Source organism: Rhinolophus hipposideros, assembly GCF_964194185.1.
Source record: "Rhinolophus hipposideros genome assembly, chromosome: 7".
Lineage (NCBI taxonomy): Eukaryota > Metazoa > Chordata > Mammalia > Chiroptera > Rhinolophidae > Rhinolophus > Rhinolophus hipposideros.
The window spans coordinates 1309137-1335973 of NC_138053.1; the positions used below are offsets into that span (position 1 = coordinate 1309137).

At 41.2% G+C, this 26837-nt stretch overlaps 1 protein-coding gene across 12 annotated transcripts in view; it reads left to right on the plus strand.

Annotated features, from left to right (window-relative positions):
- Nucleotides 1–26615, plus strand: part of RABGEF1 (RAB guanine nucleotide exchange factor 1) — a 71586-nt gene extending 44971 nt beyond the window's left edge. For all 12 annotated transcript variants that reach the window (XM_081053052.1, XM_081053058.1, XM_081053061.1 and 9 more), the window contains 5 exons: nt 1967–2048; nt 3365–3497; nt 5758–5849; nt 10112–10368; nt 24117–26615. In XM_081053052.1, the coding sequence (XP_080909178.1) occupies nt 1967–2048; nt 3365–3497; nt 5758–5849; nt 10112–10368; nt 24117–24515 (963 nt within the window). In that variant the 3' untranslated portion in view covers nt 24516–26615. The remainder of the gene's footprint in view (nt 1–1966; nt 2049–3364; nt 3498–5757; nt 5850–10111; nt 10369–24116) is intronic.
- The last annotated feature ends 222 nt before the right edge of the window (nt 26616–26837 follow it).

The window sequence follows — 26837 nt, forward strand, 5'->3', positions numbered from 1 at the left end:
ACCATGTATTTCACATAGCCAGCATGCTCATGTAGAGACTCCCCTCCCCCCCATTTTATCAGGAACATCCAAGGGAAAACACAATACTAATAGAGGATAAATTTAGCAACATGATGAGATAAAGTCCACAAAATTCAGTTAGGGCAGAACATGCTAGTAATAAAAAGCCTAGGACATTATTTAAAAATAGCAGTTTTAAAGACTAGCAATAAATAAGATTAAATATTAATAACAATATAATATAGGAAGTTAGAGGTTTATTCAAAGAATTAAAAGACTAAGGATTATATCTGGGATCTAGCTGAGGAAAATAAAATTTACGAATACTTTGCAAGTCAATATGAATACACTAAAACGAGGTCTGCCAATGAAGTTTGCGAACTTGCCACCATGCGCTTACATTGGCAGCACTGTACAAACAGCTCAGTAAGGTTTCATAACCTTGGTGTATCAGTGTCTCACAGCTGTGTTCATGTTGACGTGTGGCAGTGTCTTGCTGAGTGGCATTCATATTGTTGTGTGTTTTGCGTGCCGTCGCCAGAATGTCTGAGCTTGAGTTAGAGCAATGAACAAACATTAAATTTTTATTAAACTTGGCAAGAGTAAGGGATATAAATGATGAACATAAGTATTACCTTGTCTTGTACACCTGAAACTAATAAATTAAAAAAAAAAGAAAAAAGTTGACAAGAGTAGAAGTGAAATCAGGGACATGTTAGTCCTAGTTTATGGGGATAATGCCATGAAGAAAATGGCAGTGTACAAATGGATTAAACTTTTTCTGAAGGGAGAGTATGCGTCACTGATGAAGAGAGGTCAGGGTGGCCAGTAATGAACAGAACTGACGAAAACATTGCAAAAATTCATCGAATTGTGCATCAAAATCGTCGCCTGACTACTGAGAAGCATAGCAGACCAAGTAAACATCAATAGAGAAACAGTTAGGAAAATCTTAACTGAAAAGCTTGGCATGAGAAAGGTGTGTGCAAAAATGGTACCGAAAAAGCTCACCAATGAGCTAAAGCAAAGGAGAGTCAAAGTTTGCCAAGACTTTTTGGAGAGGCAAGATGATGTTTTGGGCCGTGTTGTCACTGGTGATCAAACATGAGTGTACCAATACGACCCTGAGACAAAGCATCAAGTGCACAATGGAAGTCAGCCAATTCTCCACGACCACAAAAGTCGTCAGTCCAAATCAAGAGTCAAAACAATGTTGCAAACCTTTTTTGATATCAGAGGGATTATTCATTATGAATTTGTACCAACTGGACAAAAAGTTAACAAAGTTGACTATTTGGAAGTGCTGAAAAGGGTGCGTGAAAAAGTTAAAACTATCTGAACTTGTGCCAACAATTCGTGGCTCTTGCATCACAACAATGCACCAGCTCACGCGGCACTGTCTGTGAGGGAGATTTTAGGCAGTAAACAAATAACAATTGGAACACTTTCCCTACTCACCTGATCTGGCCCCCAATGACTTCTTTCTTTACCTAAAGATAAAGGAAATGTTGAAAGGAATATATTTTGATAACATTCAGGACATTAAGAGTCATACGACGACAGGTCTGATGGCCATTCCAGGAAAAAGTTCCAAAATTGCTTTGAAGGGTAGACTAGGTGCTGGTGCATAGATTCCCAAGGGGAGTACTTCATAGGTGAATGTAGTGATATTCAGTAATGAGGTATGTAGTACTTTTTCTAGGATGAGTTTGCGAACTTCGTTATCAGACCTCATACCCATGTAAGAATATGTATATACGATAAAAAGAAATGAGAGGTCGTGGATGTTATAATTAATATTTACGGATAAGCTTCTCTCCCCTGCAGAGTTATATATTATAATTTGTAAGTACTTTTGAGATTACTACCAGTTTAAGGAGTGAGTTTTGGAGACTTCATAAAATTTAAAGCTTTACTCCTGATCTTTCTTTGGCTACCAAGCAACCTCTTTTTCCCTTTGTTTCAGGATTTAAGCATCGAGGAACAATCAGAGTGCACTCAGGATTTTTACCAGAATATGGCTGAAAGAATGCAGACTCGTGGAAAAGGTAATCCTCTGTTAGCCAGCCCCTGAGGAGTTGCTGGTAGTCGCACAGGGCCAGACTGCTCAGCAGTCTCTCAGCAGTTTCTCTGAAGGCCTGCCTGGCTGGTGCGCCCACCCGTCCTATACCTACTCCGACATTCTGGTAGCTGGTCTTATACTTAGCAGTGTCTTTGAATACTACCATGTATATCGTTCCGAGATAATCAGAGCAATTGGATAATTTATTGAGCAATGTTTAATAACCTCATTACGGGTAGGGGCAGAATCGATTAATATCCTTTGGGACGCTTCTAAATGAAATCCCCATCTTGAAATTACCATCTTGGTGTTGTTCACGGTTATGTATTCTTTATGTGGGTTGGGGAGGAAAAAATTGAGAACCACTGATTTAGCACTTTAGGTTTTTAGGAATTGGTTTTGAATTTGATTTCATTGATGTTAGATTTTAGGATGTACTTGACATACATGCATATCTGAGAAATCTGCCCCAGATGAGTACTTTGGAGGGATCTCTAAAGTTTTATAGTAAATCTCAGGAAAGTGAAAGGGAGAGTCTTGCCAGCATTCATTAGTCTTGGGAATTTCAAGTGCTTTTCTTTTTTTTATTTTCTTTTTTTTTTTAAAGATTTTATTGGGGAAGGGGAACAGGACTTTATTGGGAAACAGTGTATACTTCCAGGACTTTTCCTTTTCCAAGTCAAGTTGTTGTTTCAATCTTAGTTGTAGAGGACACAGCTCAGCTCCAGGTCCAGTTGCCATTGTTAGTTGCAGGGGGCGCAGCCCACCATCCCTTGCTGGAGTCAAACTGGCAACCTTATGGTTGAGAACCCGGGCTTCAGCCACCTGAGTCATCTGGCCACCCAGGAGCTGAGCAGCAGCTCATTGACTTCATTCTAGTTGCAGAGGGTGCAGCTTGCTGGCCCATGTGGGACTCGAACTGGCAGCCCCATTACCCAGAGCTCACGCTCTAACCAACTGAGCCACCCACCTGCCCACAAGTGCTTTTCTAATGTAGCGAAAGAGAGTGACCCATGCTGAGGTCTTCCCACCTGGGTGTTCATTAGGAAGACCTGACCCCTGGTAGGTCTTGCCAAAACAACTTCAGTTAGAAGTGGGGATTCTATAAAAGGCAGTCCAAAGGTGAGGTAATATTTTAAAGGGTATTTTTCAGTGTAACATCTTAAACTTTTGTTTCTGGGTGTGTTTAATATATTTCTAGCAAATTAGTTTTCTGCTATGTAGAAAGTACTATGAAAACATACTCTTAATTTCAAATGTCCATTTTCATCTTGAGCTTTTGTATCCACTTGGATATTTCAGTGCCTCCAGAAAAAGTTGAGAAAATAATGGATCAGATTGAGAAATACATCATGACTCGCCTCTATAAGTATGTGTTCTGTCCAGAAACTACTGATGATGAGAAGAAAGATCTCACTATTCAAAAGAGGATCAGGTAGTTGATTGTTTCGCTTTGTCTTGTTGTCTAGTAGGCCCCCAAATGGATGCCTGAAACAACAGATAGTGCCAAACCCTGTATATACTGTTTCCTATATATACATACCTTTGATAAAGTTTAATTTATAAATTAGACACAGTAAGAGATTAACAACAATGACTAATAATAAAATAGAATAATTGTAACATTGTACTGTAATAAAAGTTCTGTGAATGTGGTCTCTGTCTCTCTCTCTTTTTCTCTCTTTCTCTCTCTCTCTCACAGAATATCTTACTAAGTTGGGAACTTTCACCTTTTCACTTAAAAGAAGCACTTTATAGCTTCTCTTTGGCATATCTGAATTGCCAGCATCACTACTCTTGTACTCTGGGGCCATTATTAAGTAAAATAAGGGTCACTTAACCACAAGCAACTACAGTACTATGACAGTCGATCTGATAACTGAGGCAACTACTGAGTGACTAAGGGGTGGGAGCGGATACAGTGTGGAGACGCTGGACACAGGGATGATTGACGTCCCAGAAGGAACAGAGTGGAAAAGCACGAGATTTAATCAGAACACCACATAGTTTAAAACGTGAATTGTTTATTTCTAGAATTTTCCTTTAATATTTTCAGACTGCGTTTGACCACAGGTGACTGAAACCTCAGAAAGCAAAACCGCGAATGGGGGGCGCTGCTATACTGCTTTATAATGGGAAACGGTTTCTGGTTCGCAGCCTCTACACATTCCCAGTTTCAACTCATTCCAATCTAGCTTATCCAACTCCATCCCAGAGTCAGCACGCTGAAACAGTTCTTTTCCTTAGACATTGTTGGAGTAGAATATCATGCTAATGGGCGGGTAAAGTATACAGTGCAGATACGCTGGACACAAGGATGATTCACATCTCAGGTGGGACAGCAGGAGGCTTCATCACACTACTCAGAATAGCAATTTAAAACAGGAATTGTTTATTTCTGGAATTTTCCATTTAGTATTTTTGGACCACAGTTGACTGTGGGTAACTGAAACTGCAGAAAGCGAAACCATGAATGAGAGGGAATTTATTTACTACCAACTGTTGGAAGAACACATTGTGGGAAAACAGGGCACTTGAATTTCAAACCTTTAGAGCAAGTAACAGCTAAGGTACCTGCCATCCTTAGCATATAAGCTGCTTTGTGGTGTCAGAAAGTAAAGGAATATGGTACATTGGTAGGAGAGAAGGGCTCACATCACCATCTTGCTTATCCAGCTGACTCCAGGCCTCTTTAGGTAAGAACCGCACTTGATGTTTGAGTTGACTTCAAATCCCCAAAATTTCTAAGGAGGAAATGTCATTGTTTTCTCATTTCCCTGTACTATCTTGTTGGGCAGGAAGCTGTGAATGCCCACATCAAAGCAGTGGGTGTCATTCTCCCACCTCCTGACTAAGCTGCTCTCTTTTGAGCCATTCCTCCTGTCCCATGTTCCCACTGGCACTGGGCTGATAATACTTGCAGAGTACCCAGACTTCCATGGCCACAGAGTAAGCTTCGTTCTCTGCATTCCAGGGCAGTGAGACACTTAGGAAATAGGCCATCAGGGTTGGGGACCGGGGAAGACTGAGCAGGATGAGGAGTTTTCTGGAGCAGAGGAGCCAGGGAATTCCAAATGCGGTTCCCAGACAGTGGGGCTGTTGACTGGTAGACCTACTGCCTGGTGTCAGGAATGAGAAATGGATAGTGGGAAGATGGAAGACACAGCCAGAAGTAACCAGATGGGCTTTGGGCTGAGGAGCAGAGAGAACCTGAAGCAGGCAAGTGGTGTAGGTCAGTGGCAGGAGATCTGGAGTGAAGCTACGATGTGACCGGGGAGCTCAGTGACTCCAACTGGAGTGATACGTGCTTGTTAGCCTCTTACACAGGCTCTGGTACGCCTAGAAGTCAAGGGTAGAGCCATGAAGATATTAATGGTGGTGGGCAGGGAGCAGCAGGTTTTCTCAAATCTTAGTTCTCAAGTATCTAGTACTTTTAAGGTTTGGTGTAACCTCATTTCAGCCAATAAAACTCTGTTATGCTTTTTTTGTGATAAGTGCAGAAGAGAAGCCTCACTCTAGGATTTTAGCTACTTTGGCACATCAGCTGAGCTAATGTGCAATGGGGTGTGCTTGGGCTTAGGATTGCCTCATTGGTCGGTGGTGTCCCCTGCTTTCCCATAACTGAAGGAAATGACGAGATGAATGACTGCAATCCATTCTTGGAACTCTTGTTTCACTGTCTTTCTCTCTTGTAGAGCCCTGCACTGGGTTACACCTCAGATGCTTTGTGTTCCTGTTAATGAAGAAATTCCAGAAGTGTCTGATATGGTGGTGAAAGCGATTACAGGTCAGTGAAACTGAGACCTTTTATAATGGGATGATTTTCCCTTGAAGTAAACATTATATTTTATAAATCTATACTTATTTCAGTGAGCAGAAAGACAGTATAAGTATGTCTAAAGTCCAGACTGCCAGAGATATATTGGAATGTAGTAAAAAGGGATTTGCGAGACTGTTAGTTTCATGAATTTGAAGCATTCTTATTATCAGGTAAGCTACTTTTCACTTTCCATGACCAAGGTCTCTTATTTCTTGGGTATTGAACTAACTTAAGGTCCTATATGGCTAGGGTAAATTTCTTAAAACCCAGTTGTATTTATATATTCAAAATAAGTTTGAAGGGAGTGAGGGAATTGGTGAGGCAAGGTAATCCCCAAGCTAGAGTTACATATTAGAATGATGCTTCTAACTGGTTGTCAATCAGAGATGTTTCGAATTATTTTTCTGGTTTGTTCAGGAATTATATGAAGTACCCTAAATTGATGTGGCTCTGCCATTCTGGACAGGTCCAGGTATTACTGGGAGGTACGTTTTCCTCCATTTTTGTCTTCGTGAAGGAAAGAATTCAGTCAAGAGAAGTTCATTAGTAAAAGCAAGGACACTCTGAGACGCAGAACGGGCTGACCCAAGACAGGGAAGCAGCTCCTGCTTACATTGTGGGAGGGTTTTTATCTCTGTGGGTAGAATTATCTCCCCCTCGCCCTCTCAGTTATCTTCTCCTCTCTCTGCTGAGGTGTCCCATCCACCCCTCTGGTTCCCAGGGTTGTTTCTCAGGGTGAAAGCATAAGCCCATTTATCTCCCATGATTTATTTGAGAAGCTCCTTTAAAATGGTCCTGAGAAGCAGAGTGTATATTCTGATAAGTGGGATGGTTTCCCTCCCTCTCTGGCATTTTTCCTTTGTCTTACAACATATCTTGTTCTCAGTATCCTGCTGAGCAAGCACAGTGCTTATGCCCTAAGTGAGAGCAGCTGCCAGGGGCTTCCTAATGGGACTGGCTCTGTCCTTCTCCTGCTCACTTCTACCTTCCTACCTGCCCTATCACAGGCACCTAAGAAGGTTCCTGTTTCTTATTCATAGGAATAACTCAGCAGAAATGCAATGCAAACATTTAAAAAACAGGAACTCCTAGACATCCAACCTTGGCCAACTTAAGGAGAAGAGTTGGAAAGACTTGCTCATTTAGAGATTGTTCATGACGTTCTGCTGGGAGGGAACGTGGGTCAGCTGCTGTGAGAGTGTTGGAGGCAGGCTATTAAGTCGGCTCCTTTGTTTATAAGAACCAAAGACTCACTCAAGTAACAGGAAAAAATGGCGGGTTGCTTAATATATTGTCCATGTTGGAAGGGGGATCGGACTCTCACAGAAATAGCTCCAGGGCCCCTCTAGGGACTGAGTTACCTGCCGTTAACATGATTTTCCCACTTTCTCAGGTTCTATTCTCTTTGTATATTTTCACATTTCAACTCCTATTCTTAAATGAATTACTCTTTAATTCCCCAGGTAGAATCTAATCTAACTGGCCTAGCTAAATACTGTCATCTTGGTTGTTCACAGCTTTTCAGCTAGGCTGTGTCACAGGTCCAAGAACTGAGTCCTGTGGGTCAGGGCCCACCCCCATTCCTACCTTGTTCAGGAAATGTGAAGAAATTGAGGTGAGAGCCTCTCAAAAGCCTGGATGTGGACCTTTTAGGTTTTTACCAAGTTCAAGACCAACTGGTTTATGTTTAAAGTACTTTATAGGAATTCATGTTGTGGACTCTTCTGAAAAGCTACAGGACAGACCTTGAAAAACCAGAAACTGCAAAGTGCCCAACTATTGCTTACTTAAAAATAGAACTAAGAAAGAGGATTTCAATACATCAACAGTGTGTTAATAGAATTTGAGAGGTGAAACTTTTCACTTTTCAACGCACCTGGGATTGAGTTTCAAGAGTTCTTTTGATACCAAATATTCAGCCTCAAAATATTAAAAACCTTTTTACTCTTTCTCATTTTAGCTCTGACATCTTGGCAATCCAAGTGCAGACACAGTCTGCCTCTGTGGGGACCAAAGGTGATATCACTTTCTTCCTGATCTAAAATTGTCAGCCTAAGTACGGGAGTGTTTATAGAGGACATTCTATAATAAGGGCCTTAAATGTGGAGATGTCAGTTAAATTTTCTCCACATCATCCCAGATGCTACTGATCAGCACTATCAGTTTAGTTGATAAACACACCGCATGAGGCATTTTCCACTGTAGCTGACATCGCTCAGCTAGTGGGTGGGGCCAGGGGCGCAGCTAAACACCCTGCAGTGCACGGGTCGGGTCGGGTCGGCCCCCAGTAGAGGGCTTTCCAGCCCGAAGGTAGGTGGTGCCCAGGCTGAGAAAACACGACTGGGAAGTATAGCCTGCTTTGTTTCACAACTCCATTCAAGATGAGTCTTAGACGTCTGCGGAGACAGAGAGTATCGATACTCAGCCCTACCTTTCCTGCTGATTAGAAGTAACAGCCCCCAACAGAAGACACAAAGCAGTGTCTGAGAACTCTGAAAAGTCAGTAGAAGCAGGCAGATGAGGGGGGTGTCATTACTAGAAGGACAGCTGATGCAGTGGTGAGTTGCCTGTTTGGTCAGACTGCAGGGCCTTGCAGACCGGGGATTTGCTCTGTGGGGTCGCAGCGGGGTGGGCGGCCAACAGCAAAGCTTCCCTCAGGCTGCAGGATGAAGAGTGTGGGAGAAATGCCTTGGATTGGGTCCCCCCTTCTGCTCTCTTCCTCTGTACACGCCTGGCCCTGCCCCTGGCACGTGCATCCAGATAAAAAGTAATTCATTTTTTATTAACTTAAAATGTAAAGAATGAGAAAGTAGTTATTAGGTTGGTGCAAAAGTAATTGCGGTTTTTGCAATTGTTTTTAACCTTTTAAACCGCAATTACTTTTGCGCCAGTCTAATAATTATTTAACGTAGAGAATAAATATCAACAATAAAAGGCTAAATAGGGTATATGAAAATAGAAAAAATGGTAAAAAAAATTTCCCCAATATGTTTTTTGTAATAAGTTCTATGTAAATAGAAAAAGAAAAATAGACTGAGATATAGTAACAATAATTACAATGCAGAATTTAAAAATTAAGGGAACTAATAATAAAATAGGTAAAAATTATATAATTCACAAAAAAGGTGTGTGTGGGGGGGAATGAAAGCATTAGTAAGTTAAAATAAGACCTTTACACTCTTCAGCGTTTCTGTTCCCCACATATGGCTGCTGGGCCTACGGGTCCCCAGGTAGCCGACCTCAGGGATAGGAGCTGAGAACAGAAAGAATGAGAGCAGCAGATTTAGGCTGCTCCATCCCACCATCCTGCCTAAATCTGACACTTTTATTCCTGCTCATGGCGAGAACTGCTGTCAGATTCAGCCACCTCAGCTCTTTTCTTTCATGATGTTTCAGGTGGTAAAGTGTCCAAAGATATAACTCCCTCCCCTGCGTGTGTTGTTCTAGCAGTGAGTTTGTGCCAACTTCTCACCACTTCCCAGTCCTTGTGACAGAGTGTGTGCACACAAGAGCCCACACAGAGTGGGACTTCATAGTAGTGAAGGGCCGTGAACTAATGTTTTTCTGAGAGAAATAAAATGTTGATGAGATTAAATGTATACCCTTGCTTTATCCCTCTGCTCTGCAGTGGGTTCTAAGGGTCCTAAAGTTTCTGTTGATGTTGGTAGTGGCGGAGATTTACACTCTGAGTACTGGCCACTGTAGACTCCGTGGGGGTGGGTTTCCACATCTGGGTCTTGATATCCAGTACAAAGATGCTTTGTATAGTGGCTGCATTTCTAAAAAGCAGCATGCAAATTGAGTTCTAAACTGAGTTTTACAATTATTAAGAGAAACAGGAGCAGGAATAGGCTCGCATTTCTCCATGGCGCTCATAAGCAGTTTGCCATCGGGCTTTAGAATCGGAAAGACAAGGTTTTGAATCCCCCGACCCCCATTAACTTGCTAATCCTCAAACTTCTCCAGACCTCAGTTCTCCTAATAATAGTAGTGCCCTTGCATCCCCTGAGGATGAAGAGAAACATGCTTGTAGAGCCAGCTGTTAGTCCCTGGCTCATGGTGTTGTGTTCTGTAAGTACCGTATGACCTCATATTTCCTGGCTTTGCCATCTCAGGTTTTCATCCACTCAGTTAACTGGTGGAGAAGGGGTAGCGAGCTGACCTCTGTGACTGCTCATGCTGCTGTGATGCAGTCGTTCTTCACTAGAATCGTGTCTTTTGTCTTGTAGACATCATCGAGATGGACTCGAAGCGTGTGCCCAGGGACAAGCTGGCCTGTGTCACCAGGTGCAGTAAGCACGTCTTCAGCGCCATCAAGGTCACCAAGAACGAGCCAGCCTCAGCCGACGATTTCTTGCCCACTCTCATCTACATTGTCCTGAAGGGCAACCCCCCACGCCTGCAGTCTAACATCCAGTATGTCACTCGCTTCTGTAACCCCAGCCGGCTGATGACTGGAGAGGATGGCTACTATTTCACCAATCTGGTGAGTATCTGGTTTCTTGGTATGACAAAGAAACCATGATGTGACAGATCACTCCCAGGCCTGTGGTAGGTTAGTGCTCTCGAGTTAAGGAGTCGGCATAACTGTGAGGGTGGCTGCTTGCTGTCACAGAGCATGAGTGACCAGGCATGTAAACATCCCTCTCCTGGGACTGGACTTTTTGGGGAAACAGCCCCACGTGGGGTCGGCTGCTGTTGACCACCACTCCCCGGGCTCCCAGATGTGAGAGCCATGCACTTAGGTGGCTTATTTCAACCATAAGCAAGTCACATCCTGGACTTGTACTCCTTTATTAAAAGACTTAGGGTTTATTTTTTGTTTTATTTCTGTAAGTTACATCTTAGAACTGAATACTGAGATATTTTAATAAAAAGTCAGGTTAGAGGATGTGAAATGATTTTCAACTATTTTTTTACAGTGCTAATTGATTCTAGGCAAGACAGTATTAAAGTATATATATATCTAAGTTATACAGCGGGATACTTCCTTTTACTGACTGCTAAACTTCTGCTTGTTTGCTTAGACTAGATTTACTGTCATGCTAATGAATTTGAGCTGCAAGACACCTTCTGTGCTCTGTTTCTTGTGCTGGAAGTTGTACAGCATAACAGATAGGTAGGGACAGGAAGCCAGGGCACATGAGAACATGTTTCTGCATCAGTTGTCTAAAAAGACAGGTACTTGAATCTCCAAGCCTCCAGAAACGTGTGGTGATTGATTTTTACATCCTAAATAGTATATATTCACTTTCGTACCTAATTTTGTGTTTGTATTATTTTTGTTTAAGTGGGTTCCCAAAAGCATCTAAGCCTTAGGTCCCTCAGAGCCTGGACCCGCCCCTGTTAACCATTGTCAGCCTTTGTTTTCACCTACCTGGGACTCCAGTGCTCGCGTCTGCGCAGGTGCAGGGACTTGGAGATGTGTTTTCAGAATGATGTGTGGCCGTTATTTGCAGTGTTTTTCATCCTTCCACACACGATTATTTGTACTCCACAAAAATGCTTTAGTGACTAAAGTACTCATATTTCTTAACGTAAGTGAAGCATGCACTTGACTGCTAGAGAAGAGCCTTTTGGGTTCAGTTGTCTAGAGAACACGAGACAGTCTGGAACCCCTGAGTGGTGTGGAGATGGAGGCATGGAGAGGGGTGGCAGCGAGACTGGGAGCTGACCAAGGGAGCCTTGCTTGTCACCCGCCTTGGGGGCTGCTGGTTCCGCTCCTCCCTGCGGTCCCCTGGTGCCTTGACCTGCAGGCTTAACTATGCTCGCACCTGCTGTTTTCATCCTGCTCTTGCCTGACTTGCAGTGAGCTTCTAGTCCCACTTCTCCCGTGGATGCTCTGGCAGAAGTGAAAATTCTGCCAGTTGCCATGGGGACTCAGTCTTCATTTTCCTTTCCTTTTTTTATACTTGCTGACTCCTTTGTTCTAGGACTGCTCATGGCCCTTGACTTCCACAACTCCACTTCTTCCTGTCTCATTGTAGGTTTGTGTCCTCTATTTCCTCTTCAATAGTTGTTCCCTGGGGTTCTGTCCTCTGTGCACCACTCTCCCTAGGCTGTCTCCTCTGCTCACAGCTCTGCTGGTCACCTGTATAGTGATGACCCAGAGGTTTGTGTCACCTGTTTTGACCTCATGCTGAGCTCCACTGCCAGCTGTTTGTTGTGCCTCAAATTTAATTTATTCAAAGCTGAAACTGCTTCCCCATCAGATTTCTATTTCTTTTCTGATATACAGTTGATCCTTGAATAACATGGGTTTGAACTGCACAGGTCCACTTATACGCAGATTTTCAATAAATGCTGTAAATGTATTTTCCTTATGATTTTCTTAACATTTTCTTTTCTTTAGTTTACTTTATTGTAAGAATACAGTATATAATACATATAACACAGAAAAATGTGTTAATCAACTGTTTATATTATGGGTAAAGCAGCTGGTAGGCTACTAGTTAATTTTGGGGGGAGTCAAAAGTTATGGGTGAATTTGCGACTCCATGGGGGTTGGCGCCCCTAACCCCCATGTTGTTCAAGGGTCAACTGTGCACTATTTGTATTGGTGGTAGTTATGTGCCCATCCCCCAGCCAGGAGTGCTGAATCGCCTGAGACACCTCCTATCTCCAGGTGAGCGGTGCAGTGGTTCCACACCGGGCGAGCCCGTGTGCAGGGCTCTGCTGGGCCACTTCTATCACATGAATCAGTTGTGACAAAGCTTGGCGAAACACCCCTTCAAGAGACATTTGCTTTTTTATGAGTAATGGGATCCTGTGGATGAGTTTCTCATAAGAAATTTTGAGAGCTGCCTGTTTTCCCATTTATATTGCACATTTTTCTTATGAAAAATAGCTTTTTTTTAATGTGAAAATGGTATGTGCCTCTTGTAGAAAAATGTTATCAATATAGGAAAGTATAACTAATGGGTGTCTGTTTCACTGAGCATTAGTTCTAGCATTTCTGTACTAATAATTGTTACCATTTATTCATTGCTTTTTTTTGGGGGGGGGTTATAGAATAAGCGTTCACCATCAGAGAATGGGTGGTCCGAGAAGGCAGCGGGTCAACACCTCCAAAAACTGCCTTAACATTCTCAAACCGGGTTCAGGTTTTTAAGGGAAAATCTGGGCGTTCCTCCAGAGGCTACGGGATGGTTCCATGGGTCTGCATGGAACTCCCCTGTGGCCATGTGATTCTATGGTGGAGTCAGTAACACGGGAACAATGATGGGATTAGCCTGGTAGACCATTGAGACTGTGATCAATAAGCCCAAGTGAATTAATCCTAAATTTCAGGGTACTTTTCTAAAACAGGAAACTGGAACGGGACATTCAGAGCTCAAGCTGCAGGGGGATTTTCATGCAGGGATTCTGGTCCCGCTCCCCATAGGAGAACACAGGATATGATGAGGCCAAAAAGGAACACCAACAGAGCCATAGATAGGGGAGTCATACCACTATATTCTCGATGGTGGCTGGGTTGGAGACACAGGAAGCAGGAGCCGCAATTTGTCGTCTGCTTCTCTGCCAACTAACCAACCCCCGGCAGTTACATTAGTAGCCAATGGCTAACTGATTACAGCTGATGGCCAACTAGTCACAGCTGATGGCCATCTACTACCTGAGCCAGCACCTTTCCACGTGAGGCCGAGAGCCTGAAAATTGCTCTCCTGGCTCTGTCCCCACAGAGATGATTTATGGTCACGCTATAGGTAGGTCAAGGAAAGGGGGGGCCAGGGCATGGAGAGGCCTCTACTAAGGGCTACCATCTGGGCTCTGTTTCATTACTACATGTATTGACGTGAACATCTGCAGCTGTCCTAGGTTCCAGAAACTTTGATTAATTCCCTGGAATCTGTTTATTTTCCTGGCATACCTTATTCAAATTCTTTCCCATTTTTTATTGGCTTCCAAGTGTTAGCCTTTTCCTCTCTTGCTTACCATATAGAACAATTTTTGTCGAGTGATTTTCACATCTTCCCAGACTGTTATGGGGGTTCAGAATGAGTTACCTCAAGATGTGTCCCTGTGGTATGGGGATTGTATTGAGCTAAAGGCAACTTTAGCTGTGGGTTCAAGAGAAACTTCTGCCCCTCTGTTAACTACCTAGAAGAACTTGAATTTAGGGGCTTTGCCCATAATAAGAGATTACCAAAGATAACCTCTTTTGACCTACCTATAAGGCAGGGCAAACTTCTATTTACTAAACATCTGCTGTTATCCTCCTGGACCCTTTGAAGTCCCGAAGTTGCATTACCTCACCCCTAGCTCAGAATGTCTTATATACCTCAATCCCTTTTTCTATCTCTGAACCTCTTCTTCATGTGGGTTCTCTGATTCATATATGCGGGATTTCCATATGCATGTATGTATTAAATTTGGTTATTTTTCTCTTGCTAATCTGCCTCATGTTTATTTGATTACTAGACCAAAAGAAAAACCTTGAGGGAAGAGGAAAATTTCTTCCTCCTACACACCATGACGTGGTTGACTAAGAATTTGTTTTGGATAGCTTTTTTTTTTTCAGTTTTCCTCCAATTGCTGGAAGGGAAGCTTCTACCTGAAATGGCATATGACAAGAGCTAGAGGAAATAAACTATCAGAACACATTTTCCGCCTATTAAGAGACCCAACCACCAAAAGGTTCTTTCATAAAATATATATCCAGAGGGGAAAACAAATGTTTCTGCAATGTTTTTGATTAAATAAGTTGTACAGTTCTCTAGTACCATGTTATCAGGCAAATATTCTTGTATGTCCTCATCCTCAGTGGATATGAGACAGGTTAGTTAGCGTGTTGTTAGGTAGACAGGAAAGTCCCTGGTGGAATAAACAAAGGGAGCCATATCGTGAAATTCCAGGTTCTGAAATAACTCATTCACTCCAGGACAAAAAAAATGTAATTTGCCCTCTGAAGTAATAAGTTATCTCGTAAATCCCTTTAGGCCGGACAAACAGAACATATCTGATAGACAGAAATGGGTTATTTTGTAAATCCCTTCAGGCTGGACAAACAGCAAATCTGATAGACAAATTCCATTAGAAGGCACCAGCTCCCTTCCTTAAGCAGGCAAGGGAAGGTATAAAAATAAGAGCCTTTCGCCTTAGTCAGTGGGCATCCCAGTTTCATGTACCCCCTCTTGCAAAGAGCTATAGTTTCACTTTAATAAAAATCTTTGCTCTTCTACCTCTACTTCCGAGTCCGCGTTCTCATTCTTCGGGTACATGAGACCAAGATCTCTGGGCACCAGGCATCAGAATCCTATGTCATTTGGGGAATCGTGAGATCCCTATATCAGATAAATGCAAACTTTCCCCTTTCTTAAAATTGAGAATGTTGCAGAACATTTTCATTATGTGTGAAGATAAGGAACGGACATTTATTAGCACACACATTATGTTAGGCTCTATGGCAGGTGCCATCTGAATGCTATCTTGTTTAATCAGCTACAGTGTGCTTAAATGGGGAGATGGCAGCTTTTTTAATGTTAAGGCAATTTTTGGAAGTATCAACCCGCTGCCTTCTCAGACCACCGGTGCTCTGACAATAAACGCCTATTCCATGACCCAAATCCTGTGTCGGTCTATTGGCTGAGCGGCACAGACAGCACGAGCCCCGGACTAGTTTGGCCTCCGGTTTCACAAGACTGCCCCCACTTTGATACCAATTCTAAGTCTAGGCCACCAATGCTTCTGACCCATCAAATATAAATGAAGGATTCCCATGACCCCCTGCTCAGGTTAGATATTTCACTAAACTGACTCACAGAACTTAAGAAGGCATTTACTTATATTTCTTTCTTTTTCAAAATAGGATGTTTGAAGTCATCCTTCAACAACTTAATTCAACATTTATCTAATGACTATTTTATGCAAGCTAGATCTTGACATACTGGGCATTTGGTTGGACATAGTAAGATAAGCCATATATAGATAACTGAAATACAAAGCAGCAAACGTAAGTGCTTTGTAAACAAGTTCTATAGGATTTCAGAGGTGAGTCTGGGGAAGCTGGCCTGAAACTTGGGCTTTTAAGGAAGAAAAAGATTTTCATAAATTCATAAGGGCTGAGGGAAGAAAAGAATTCTGGGTAATATGAAAAGAAATAATAAGGAAACAGAGGAGAGAACATGTTGAAGAGATGTCAAATAGAATCATACGACTAACTGTTTTCATTAGAGGAGAAAATGGAAGACAAGACTGGGATACATGGTCTGTGCTGTTTAAGCATCAAGCCTTTCTATTATTAGGACTAAAGGAGCTGAAACCCAAAGAGGATGGAAGCCCCAGTCAGGTGTCATGGAGACTGTAGACAGGTCACCTAGAAGCTGACTGCAAATGAGTGAAAGTCAGCAACCAAATTACGCATGAACTGGGTATGAACTGGGTGAAATGAGTTAAGAGCCACAGTTCAGACACTATTTCTAGGCAAACTCCTACCTCCAGGGGGAGCTCAAGGTTACTGTCCTTCATTCCACAAAAAAAAAAAAAAAGGAACTGAAATGAATTGAGAACAAAATGGATATTTTATAGAAACGCTGATTCTGCAGGAGATTCTGTTGGAATGAAGTCATTATAAATGGAAGTGGACTGAGAATATTTTCCCTGTCAATCATCTCTGGGAATTTTGGCTTTGGTCAGCTCTTGTAATGGTCTTTTCACTTTTCTCTGCCTTATGATTAGTGCCTGGGACATTCTTAAATCAGAGTGCAAAAGTATCTTTCGGGAGTCCACATTTTCTAGCCTAGCTGCTGGAGCAAGACACTTGATAGGATTTGGGGCCAGCATGAGTTGGCAATAAATAATGGGCATTAACCCGGCGTGTCCTTTTTGTATGTGCCTGGTGAGAAACTTGTGCATATACATGCATGATTTGGGACCTTGGTCGATAGTTTTCACCTAACTGTGTGTGATTAGCCCCTGGTGTGGCCACACAGGGGACTAGGATTAAGGAGGCAGGATTTCATGGATAAAATTCTTGCTGAGAGGGGATCTTGCGCAAAGCTTCAGCTAGTGATTACCAATAGGCAGAGGTGGGGAAATATTTCTGGCACCAGAAAAGGTACCCAGAGAGGCTACTAGCTGCCCACTGGTGCGGCTCCATCCCGCAAGGGGAGAGCAGAATCTGGCTTCGCTGGCATTTGCTTCTTGGACTAACACAGTCTCATCAGCAGAAGCCTGGAATTTGAAGAAATACAAAGCCAAATGTGAGGCATGTGCCTTTACTAAAATGAGGGCTGTCTTCTTGGATAGCGCTGGCCTTCACTTAATTTAGGAGTGAGGAGCTGAAAATGTCAAGAGTAATGGCATGAATGTAGGACCCTGGAAAGGTGTTTAATTTACAGAAATGAAGGAGACCTGTCAATGACCTAGGGAAGAGAGATGCCAGTATTGTAATTCTTAGCTAGCTAGCTTGTAGTGGCACTGAGGTGCGGATCGCTGGGAGGTCAGAAAGCCTGCACAGGTATTGGACTTACCCTAAGCCTTGTTTTCTCTACACGCATTCAGAGAGCACTTTTTTTTAAACTCCTTTCAAAGTTCCAGTTATAGGAGCCACATTAGCATTCCAGCATTTTATCTGATATTCTAATATGAAGGCCTAAGGATTCTGGCCCAAATAGTCTCTTGTTCTATCATTTATGTTCTTCTAATTTTTCTAAATTTATTTAACAAGAATTTATTTGTAAATTTCATTATAAAATTATTGATTAATGCAGAATATTTGAAAACACACATACACAGACATACATACACACACACCATAAAGTGAAAAATAAATATTAGCCATATATTTTTACTACTCAAAAGTAAGCACAATTAACATTTTGGTGTGTGCACTTTCACTGTTTCTTCCTATGTAGGTGCATATTTTAAAACAAAAATCATAACATTCTGTTTTGTAGCTTTTTTTCACTTAGTAATCTATTGGTGGGCTATTTCAATGTCAATAAGTAGTTGACATCATGATTTTGTCTTTATAATTCTTTTATTGTACAAGTATTATCTTTGTTGTGAGGTTAGACAATGGGGAAAAAAATATACCAAAGGAAATAAGTTGTCTAGAATTCTATCATCCAGAGATTGCTTATGATATTTTACTTTATATCCTGGCATTCTGTTTTTTAAAGTTCCATACATAATAAGTAAATGTATTCTCACCATAAAAGTTCAAATAATACAGAAAGATTTTAGTCTTTCTTCTTTGCGTGTAATAAATAAAAATCATTTTGTTGTTTCTTTGAGTAAAAATTTAATAATGTTCACATATTTTTAATTAAATACAGAAAAGTATAAAAGAAGGCATAAATCACACTAAAACCCACCATCCAAAGGCAACTATTATTAAAATTTTAGTAATTTTTCAGACAATTTTGTTTGCCATTACTGAACTTTGCTTAAGTTATTCAATTTTTACAACATCCATAAGGGGTAGATACTATTATCCTGAATTTACAGATGGGAAACTAAGGCTTGGGGGAGTTACATAATGTGTCCAAGTTTCCAGCCAAACAGCGTCTTAGCTCACAGCATTGAGTGCAGGTATCTGTGTGACGCTGAAGCTTTACCCTTGACCTGTTATATCATACCGCCCCTCATATTTGAGAGCTGATGTGACACAGGTTGTCTTGTAACTTTTTATGATTTGACAATATGTTGTCGAGATCTTTTCATGTCAATGAATTATAAAATATTTCATAACCATTTTGATAGCTTTATAGTATTCCATTGCATGTTGTCCTAACATTTATTTAATTAATCGCCTACATTTAGATTATTTCTAGTTTTTCCTATTATAATTAAGACTGCAATATATATGGCTGTACATTGCTAGTTTCTCTGGATTATTTCCCAGGAATAAATTTCTGGGAGTAGAATTGCTAATTAAAGAGTATATATATTTTAAGGTTTCTGATGTACACTGATAAATTGCCCCATGAAAGGTCATAGTCATTTATGCAGAGATGACCTTTGTAGGAGTGTGCTCAGTTCCCCACACCCTCTAGATAAGTGAGTATTGGCATTTTTCCTTCATTTTTTTACTATTCAGTTTGAATGTTTTTGAATGTTAATTGGCCATTTTGTATTTCTTTTTTTGTGACTCTCCTGTTCATATTCATTGCCTATTTTTTATTAGAATATTTGCTTATTTCTTCATCAGAGTATAAAGTCTATATTTACAATTAAGATACCAACCCTTTGATTGTTACATTGTTGCGAATTTACTTTGTCAAATTTCTTACTGATTACCTTAAAATTTTGTCCTTTAAAAGACAATTAATATATTTACATTATTTCGCTTTTAATACACTGCAATAATGTTGTCATCATTTAATTTTCCCATTTTATGGATAATTAATTCCATTGTAAAATTCTTAGATTTCTGCTTAATATTCTGTTGGGAAAAAACTGGCATTTAATTTGATTATAAACCAATTGATTCCACATTTGAGGGGTGGATTCTGTTTTTATTGTTGTTTTCTAATTCATAGGCTATATTTTGAGCTGTTTTAAGGTTGTAGAAAAATGTAGCAGAAAGTTCCCATATACTATCTCACCCCCATCTCAGCCCAGTTTCCCCTATTATTAATATCTTGCTTCATAGTGGAACATTTGCTACAATTGATAAACCAATTTGATACATTATTATTAGCTGAAGTTTATAATTTACATTAGGGTTCACTCTTTGTGTTGTACACTTTATGGGCTTAGACAAATGTATCATGACATGTGGCCACAATTACAAATGCAGAGCAGTTTAACTGGCCTAAAAATCTCCTGTACTTTACCTTTACATCTCTGCCTTCCCATTTACCCCTGGAAACCTCCGATTCTTTGTCTATAGGTTTGCCTTTTCCAGAATGTCATTTATTTGGAATCATGCATACATAGCCATTTCAGATTGGTTTCTGTCACTTAACAATATGCATGTAAGGTTCCTCCATGTCTTTTTGTGGCTTGATAGCTCATTTATTTTTATTACTGAATAATACTCCATTGTATGGATGTGCCAGTTTGTTTTTCCATTCACCTACTGAAGAGCATCTTGATTACTTCCAAGTTTTGGCAGTTATGAATAAAACTTCTATAAATATTCACGTGCAGGATTTGTGTGTGTGTGTGTGTGTGTGTGTGTGTGTGTGTGTATAAGTTTTTAACTCACCTGAGTAAATATCAAAGAGTATGAATACAGATAATATGGTAGGAGTATGTTTAGTTTTGTAAGAGTTACCTTATCATTTTGATTAAAGTGTTTATGGTTGATTTTTTCTATTTCATTAACCAGTTAGCCTAACACCATCATAAGTAATCTTTTGATAGAAATATTCTTTGGGTTCACAGAAGATGAAATCTAAACAACTATCGTAGATTGATGGAAAATCTGGAGAAGCCAAGTCAATAAAGACATTCGTCCTTTCTCTTCTGTTCTCGCTTCCTACAAAAGTTAGTAAGGTCGTGGATAACCAACCAACCTGGCTTGTCTGGAACATGGGATTTCAGTGCTATAACCAAGACAGTTGGTCACCATGACTGATAATAGCAGCCTGTAATATGGAGCAGGTTGTCATATGGAGGGTAGATCAGCTCTGGGGATTCAGCATTTGTTTTGGAAATTTTTTTATGTAAACCAGGCAATTGTAAGACGTTATAGTTGTCTGTGAATTGGTTCATTGATTTCATTGTGTTTATATTTTGACCTTACATTTATTGGTGATGTGGGTCTTGTGTTTGGAAGACTTCTAATGGGTCTTATTAATCCACTGGATCTTTGGGTCACAATAGAGACTTCTTTTTCTTTTGAAATTAATCTCTTGGGTAACCGACTCATCCAGGTTTGCCTGGGACTTTCCCAGTTTTAGCACTGACAGCCCGCAATCCCTGGAAGCCCCTCTGTCTTGGGTAAAAAAAGAAGGGTCTTGGATCACTTCCTTTTGGGTGATCTTGTTGTCTTAACTTTCTGCTTATACATGATTTTGACCAATGCAGTGACATACTCATAATACATTTAAGGAAGGTGTGTCTGGTGATGGAATACAGGAGCACTGAAATGGACGGAAGTTACAATCAGGGAAACTCATCTGCACACAAGGCAATAAAGGCCTGAACTCCTTTAGAAATGGAAAGGACTGGGGAAAGAGTTAGACAACAACCTCTAGAACACTAGCTTTTGTCATTATGGGCTAACTGCTTTTTTGAAGTTCACTGATAACCCCTTGACCACAATTTCAGCAGCCTCTTTTATAATTCTCCTTGTTTTACTTCTCAAATTCATTTCACATTGTTAAAGCAAACAAACAAACAAAACGCTCCTTTAACGCCACCTCCAACTCTTCCGTGATCTAGCAGCCGTCAACAACCTGCTCACTGGTCTTTCTTTTTTTTTTTTTTTTTTTAGTTTTATTTTATTTTATTTTATTTTTACATCCCTCACACCGTGAACCCCCTCCCCCCATCCACCACCACCCCGACCTCACACCGAGCCATCACATTATACACATAAAATTATAGTTGGCATTCATTAATGTCCAGCCTCTGGTGTACAATGCCATGACCAGGCATCCACAGCATCCCTGAGGTGGTCTCCCAAACAGGACGCATGTCCATCGGACACCCAACAAAATCCCAAAACACTATTGAGTAAGTTCCCCAAAGTAATTCTCAAAAGACCCTGAGGCCATCCTGTGGTCACCAGCCGCCCCCCAATCCCTTCACCTTTCCCCTTATCCCCAACCCCCTCCCCCCCGCCCATGTAACAACTCTCGGTTTTTTGTGTCCCCAAAACTGTTTCTGATTAGTTCATACACATATTCTTTTCTTTAGATTCCGCATATAAGTGAGATCATATGGTACTTGTCTTTCTCTTTCTGACTTATTTCACTTAACATAATGTTCTCTAGATCCATCCATGTTGTTGCAAATGATAAGATTTCTTTTTTCTTTATGGCTGCGTAGTACTCCATTGTATAAATGTACCACAGCTTCTTAATCCAGTCATCGTCACTGGTGTTTCTTTACTGAGACTTTTTTCATCCTGGTTGCACTGCTTCTCTCGCCTCTCTCTCCCTTCTATGTCCTAGATGTGCGCATCCTAGACAAACTCAGCACCCATTGGAAGGTCACCCCAATGCACTGAGGCCCCAGACACTCCTGACAGCAATCCCCTTTGCCATCCATCGTACTGAACCTACTCAAGTCCTCCCTGGGTAACTTAACATCATCCACAGCAGCTCCAACTCCTACGTTATGTCACGTCTTAAACTCTTCTAATCAGTCTCTTTCCAGTACAGACTTTTCACGCCCTGGCTTTTACTATTACCTCATTAAGATCTCCAATCCCTTTATCGTTCCATTTCTCCTCAATCTGTCAGCCTCCTGGCTTTAAGACCCTCTCTACGTTGCATAAAGACAGTTTAATGATCCAAACAGGTTAAATGGCTATGCCTTTTCTAAAGAAATAGTGAAACTGGTAAATTTAACCTTTCTTTTGGTGTCTCAAAACAGTTTTCAGGGTTTTGCAAGTCTTAAGGACATCAATTATAAAGACCATCATTATACTGAAAATCTCGGAAGTACTGGTTAATTAATGGAGAGTTGAGAGAGTACCAAGTATACTAGCTTTTATAATACTTTCTTTTCCATTAATTATTGAGAGAGAGAAAGAGAGAGAGAGAGAGAGAGAGAGAGAGAGAGAGAGAGAGAGAGGGAGAGAGGGAGAGAGAGAAAGAGAGAGAGAGAGAGAGAGAGAGAGAGAGAGAGAGAGAGAGAGAAGAGAAGAGAGAAAAGAGAGAAGACCATATCCCAGAAGTCTTCCCAAAAGCCTGAAGGACTTTTGCAAAATGTCATACATGCTGCTGTTGGCAAAAATGACTTCCTTTCCTGGAAAAGAGGAAGGAGGGAGATAGTATTGGGTTGGTGCAGAAGTAATTGCAGTTTTGCAATTATTTTTAACCTTTTAAACCACAATTACTTTTGCACCAACTTAATAATTAGAGTTACTTGAAATTAAACTGAGCGCATGCTCAGTAATGAAGTAGAAAGATGGTGGGGGGCATGGCTGTTGTATTAGTTTCCTGTGGCTACTGTAACAAATTACCACCATATGCTGGGTGGCTTCAAATAACCACCCAGAGAGTAGTTTTCCTCTCACTGTTCTGGTGACCATAAGCCTGAAATCAATATTACAGGGCTGAAATAAAAATGTCAGCAGGGCCACTCACCCACTAAGAGAGGGTTCTATGGGAGAATCTGTTCCTTGCCTTTTCCAGCTTCCGATGGTTTCCAAAATTCCTGGGCTTGTGGCTATGTGGCTCTAATCTTCAAAGCCAGAACTTCAAATCTCTCTGTTCTATCTTCACTTCACATTCTCTCTGCATCAGAGTTCCCTTTTCATTGCTTTCTACAGACCTGTGAGCTTTCTACAGACCTGTGAGCTAAGCACGTTATGTGTTGTGTTCTTTAATTCTCACAATAAATCTGGGTGGGATTGCCCCCATTTTGCAGATGTGGAATCTTACAGAGCTTAGGTAACTTTCCTAGGGTCACACAACTCTGCTGTCAAGTGACAGAGGTGACAACTCAAGTTGTCTGCTTTCAAAGCTTGTCCTTTTAACCATATGATTTAAACTACCTCTCTGAGGACCAGCAGTCCGTGTGCCTCACCCGTCCTTGAGGACACGCCCAGTGGTTGGCCATGCCCCCATGGGGCCTGTGGGGCTGGCAGGGCCTCAGAAGGGGATGGGTTACGAGGTGTGCTCCCTTGTGGGGCGCGGAGCTCCCGGCCACAGTGCTTCCTCTGCGTGGAACTTGACAGGGAAGACGGAGCCTCCGACTTCAAGGGGTCTCCGGGTTTGCGCACGAGGAGCTGGAGTAGCCAGTGTGGGGCAGACACTGCAGAGGCCTCCTCACGTGTGTCACCCTGGGCACGGCCTGGCATCTGTAACCAACCAAGAAGAGAACGGACTTCTGACAGTCAGACTCCGTAGGACTGGTAATTAGATTTTATTGTGGGGTTTTTTTTAAAGGAAGAAGTGCATTGTTTCAGATGGGGGCATAAAGGAAACATGATTGGCTATGAATTGGTAGTTTTTGAAGCTGAAGTCTGTAGAGGTTAATTAGACTATTTTGTCTACTTTTCCTTCTGTTTTAAATTTGCCATAATAAAAGGATTTTTTAAAAATACATTGGAATATTTGTAGTTTTCCTCATGTGACAATAATAAATAACCTTCTCTTCTTTTTGTAGTGCTGTGCCGTGGCTTTCATTGAGAAGTTAGACGCTCAGTCTTTGAATTTAAGTCAGGAAGATTTTGATCGATATATGTCTGGCCAGACTTCGCCCAGGAAGCAAGAATCTGAGAATTGGTCTCCTGATGCTTGTTTAGGTGTTAAGCAGATGTATAAGAACTTGGATCTCCTATCTCAATTGAATGAACGACAGGAAAGGATTATGAATGAAGCCAAGAAACTTGAAAAAGACCTAATAGATTGGACGGATGGAATTGCAAAAGAGGTTCAAGACATTGTTGAGAAATGTCCACTTGAAATTAAGCCCCCAAATCAGTCTTTAGCAGCTATTGACTCTGAAAATGTTGAAAATGATAAACTTCCTCCACCACTGCAACCTCAGGTTTATGCAGGATGAGAAAATGTACATGGGTAATATTTATTTGAGCCCAAATTGTAGCTAGCCCTTACCACAGTCTACTGATTGGATCTAGAGTATAATTTAATTGCTTATAAATGTCAGCATTTTTAAAGGTACAGTTTGTGGGGATTGTTTTTGTTTTGTTTTGTTTTCCCTGGCAGGGGAAGTTTAGTAAATAATAAAGCACTATTTATTTGAGTTATTGAAATAGATTCACTTAAGTCATGTGTGAAAATTTTATCTAAATCTATTTTTCTCCATGATTTTCCCATGTGCTTCCTTTGTAGCATTCAAAGTGGTTTGAATTTGGGTAAATAATTGTTCTTAAAGGATAAAACAAATAAATGCTACAAGATGTATGTTTAAGGGAATTCAATGGTACCTATTCTACAGTTTGAAATAATTTTATAATTGTAAAGATAGAAGATATATTGATGTCTGTAAAATTGTAAATATATAAGAAAAAAGGAATGGTGTGTGCTGTGCATGGCCTTTCATGTCTTTTTAAAGTGGTTTGTTGAATGTTGCCTTTTATCCCCTTTTATTCGGTTTTCCCTACTAACGTGAATCTAGAAGTATTTAGACATGTTTCCCTTAAATATTGACTCCATCTTCAGCAGTGTGGTGACCCTACCTGTGAGGTCCTGTGTAGTCAGACACTGTGACGTCACTGAGGTGCAGGGGAATTTTAAGTCCTAAAAGCCACTGTTCAGTATAGTCAGTTGAAGACTTTGAACATGCTTCTCGTCCGTCTTTCTTCGTTCACTCGGCGGATGTTTATGGAGCTCTTGGATGGAAGGGAGAGCTTGCCCTGGGTCACAGGACAGAGGAAAATGGGCTCTGCTGAGAGCTGAATGGGCACATCGGAGCTGTGGGTAATGGGGCTCCTTTGCCTCCAGAGTGTACTCTTTGCGTTGTGGACAACCCAGACACATGCCAGTTTCTCAGCCTCGGTACTGCTGACACTTGGGGCCTGAGGGCTTTTTGGTGCAGGGGCGGCCCTGTGTACTGTCGGATGTTGGAAGCACCCCTGGCTTCTGGACCCACCAGATGCCAGGAGCACGCCCCACAGTTGTGAAGAATTGTCTTTAGACATTGCCAGATGTTTCCGGGGTGGGGGTCAAAATCGCCCCCAGTTAAGAACCACTGATCTATTCTGTAAGCAGGAGAGTTATCCTCCTGGTGATGAATATGATGTAAGCAAAGAACATTGCAGTGAGTGCTCAGGATAATGTTAGCTGACATCTCATTCAGTGAGGCCTTGTAGCCACGGTCAGTGTAGGGCCTTTTCTAACCAAGATGTGCCGTCTGGGGTCCTCCTCCCCTCAGTGACCCCCCCAAAGATTATCAGTGTACCTGTGAGATTGTGAGTAATCCCCAGGGCAGCATGCTGGAACAAGGGCACATCACACATTCAGTAAAAAGATTTCCTTTACTTTCCTAACATCTTGTTAATAGTGTACCACACATTTGTAGTGCAGTAATTTTGGGATAAAACTAGGGAAAGTATAAAACTTGATATTTTACTTAAATTTACATATAAACCCCAGCAAGCTGACACATCCATTGTCATAAGCACTGAAGACATAAAGCAGTTCACTGAGGCAGCTGACCAAGCTCCTGTGGAATGGAATCAAATGCCAGTGAGAACTTGCTCCTAGAACCCTGGGCCCAAATGATTTTCACAGAAAGCTCCCCGCCACCATGCTTTCTTTTCTATGTACTTTCTAGGTGCTAATCCAGGTATACGTACTCTTAATTCTCCTGGGAATATATAGTTCTTTTAGTCATTGTACATTATGTTTCCTAAGTAAAATATGCATATCAGCCTCCCATTAAAGCTGTCCTCTTGATTTCTGACATGCTTTAATTTGTTGAACTGATTGTTTTGTGTATATCTCATATTGGTTGAATTCTTCAGATACAGACTCTTGCCCTCGGTAGAGGCTTCCATTTCTCTAAGTCAGCATCAATACTATGGCCAGAGTTTCTGTTTCTCAACAAGAAGTATTGATATTTTATGTACTATAATTGTGATTAGAATAAATCTTTGGGACAGAAATCCTTATTAATAAAGTTTCATGGTCCTCTTCCAAATTGATTTCTGAGTCTTCATCTTAGGAAAATATACATTATTAATGTTTTCATGTTATAAAAGCCACAGATATCATACTTTAAAATGAAACATTAAAGACATCTCAGTTAAAAATAGCAAGAGAAAGGGCTGGCCCGGTGGCTCAGGCGGTTAGAGCTCCGTGCTGCTAACTCCGAAGGCTGCCAGTTCGATTCCCACGTGGGCCAGTGGACTCTCAACCACAA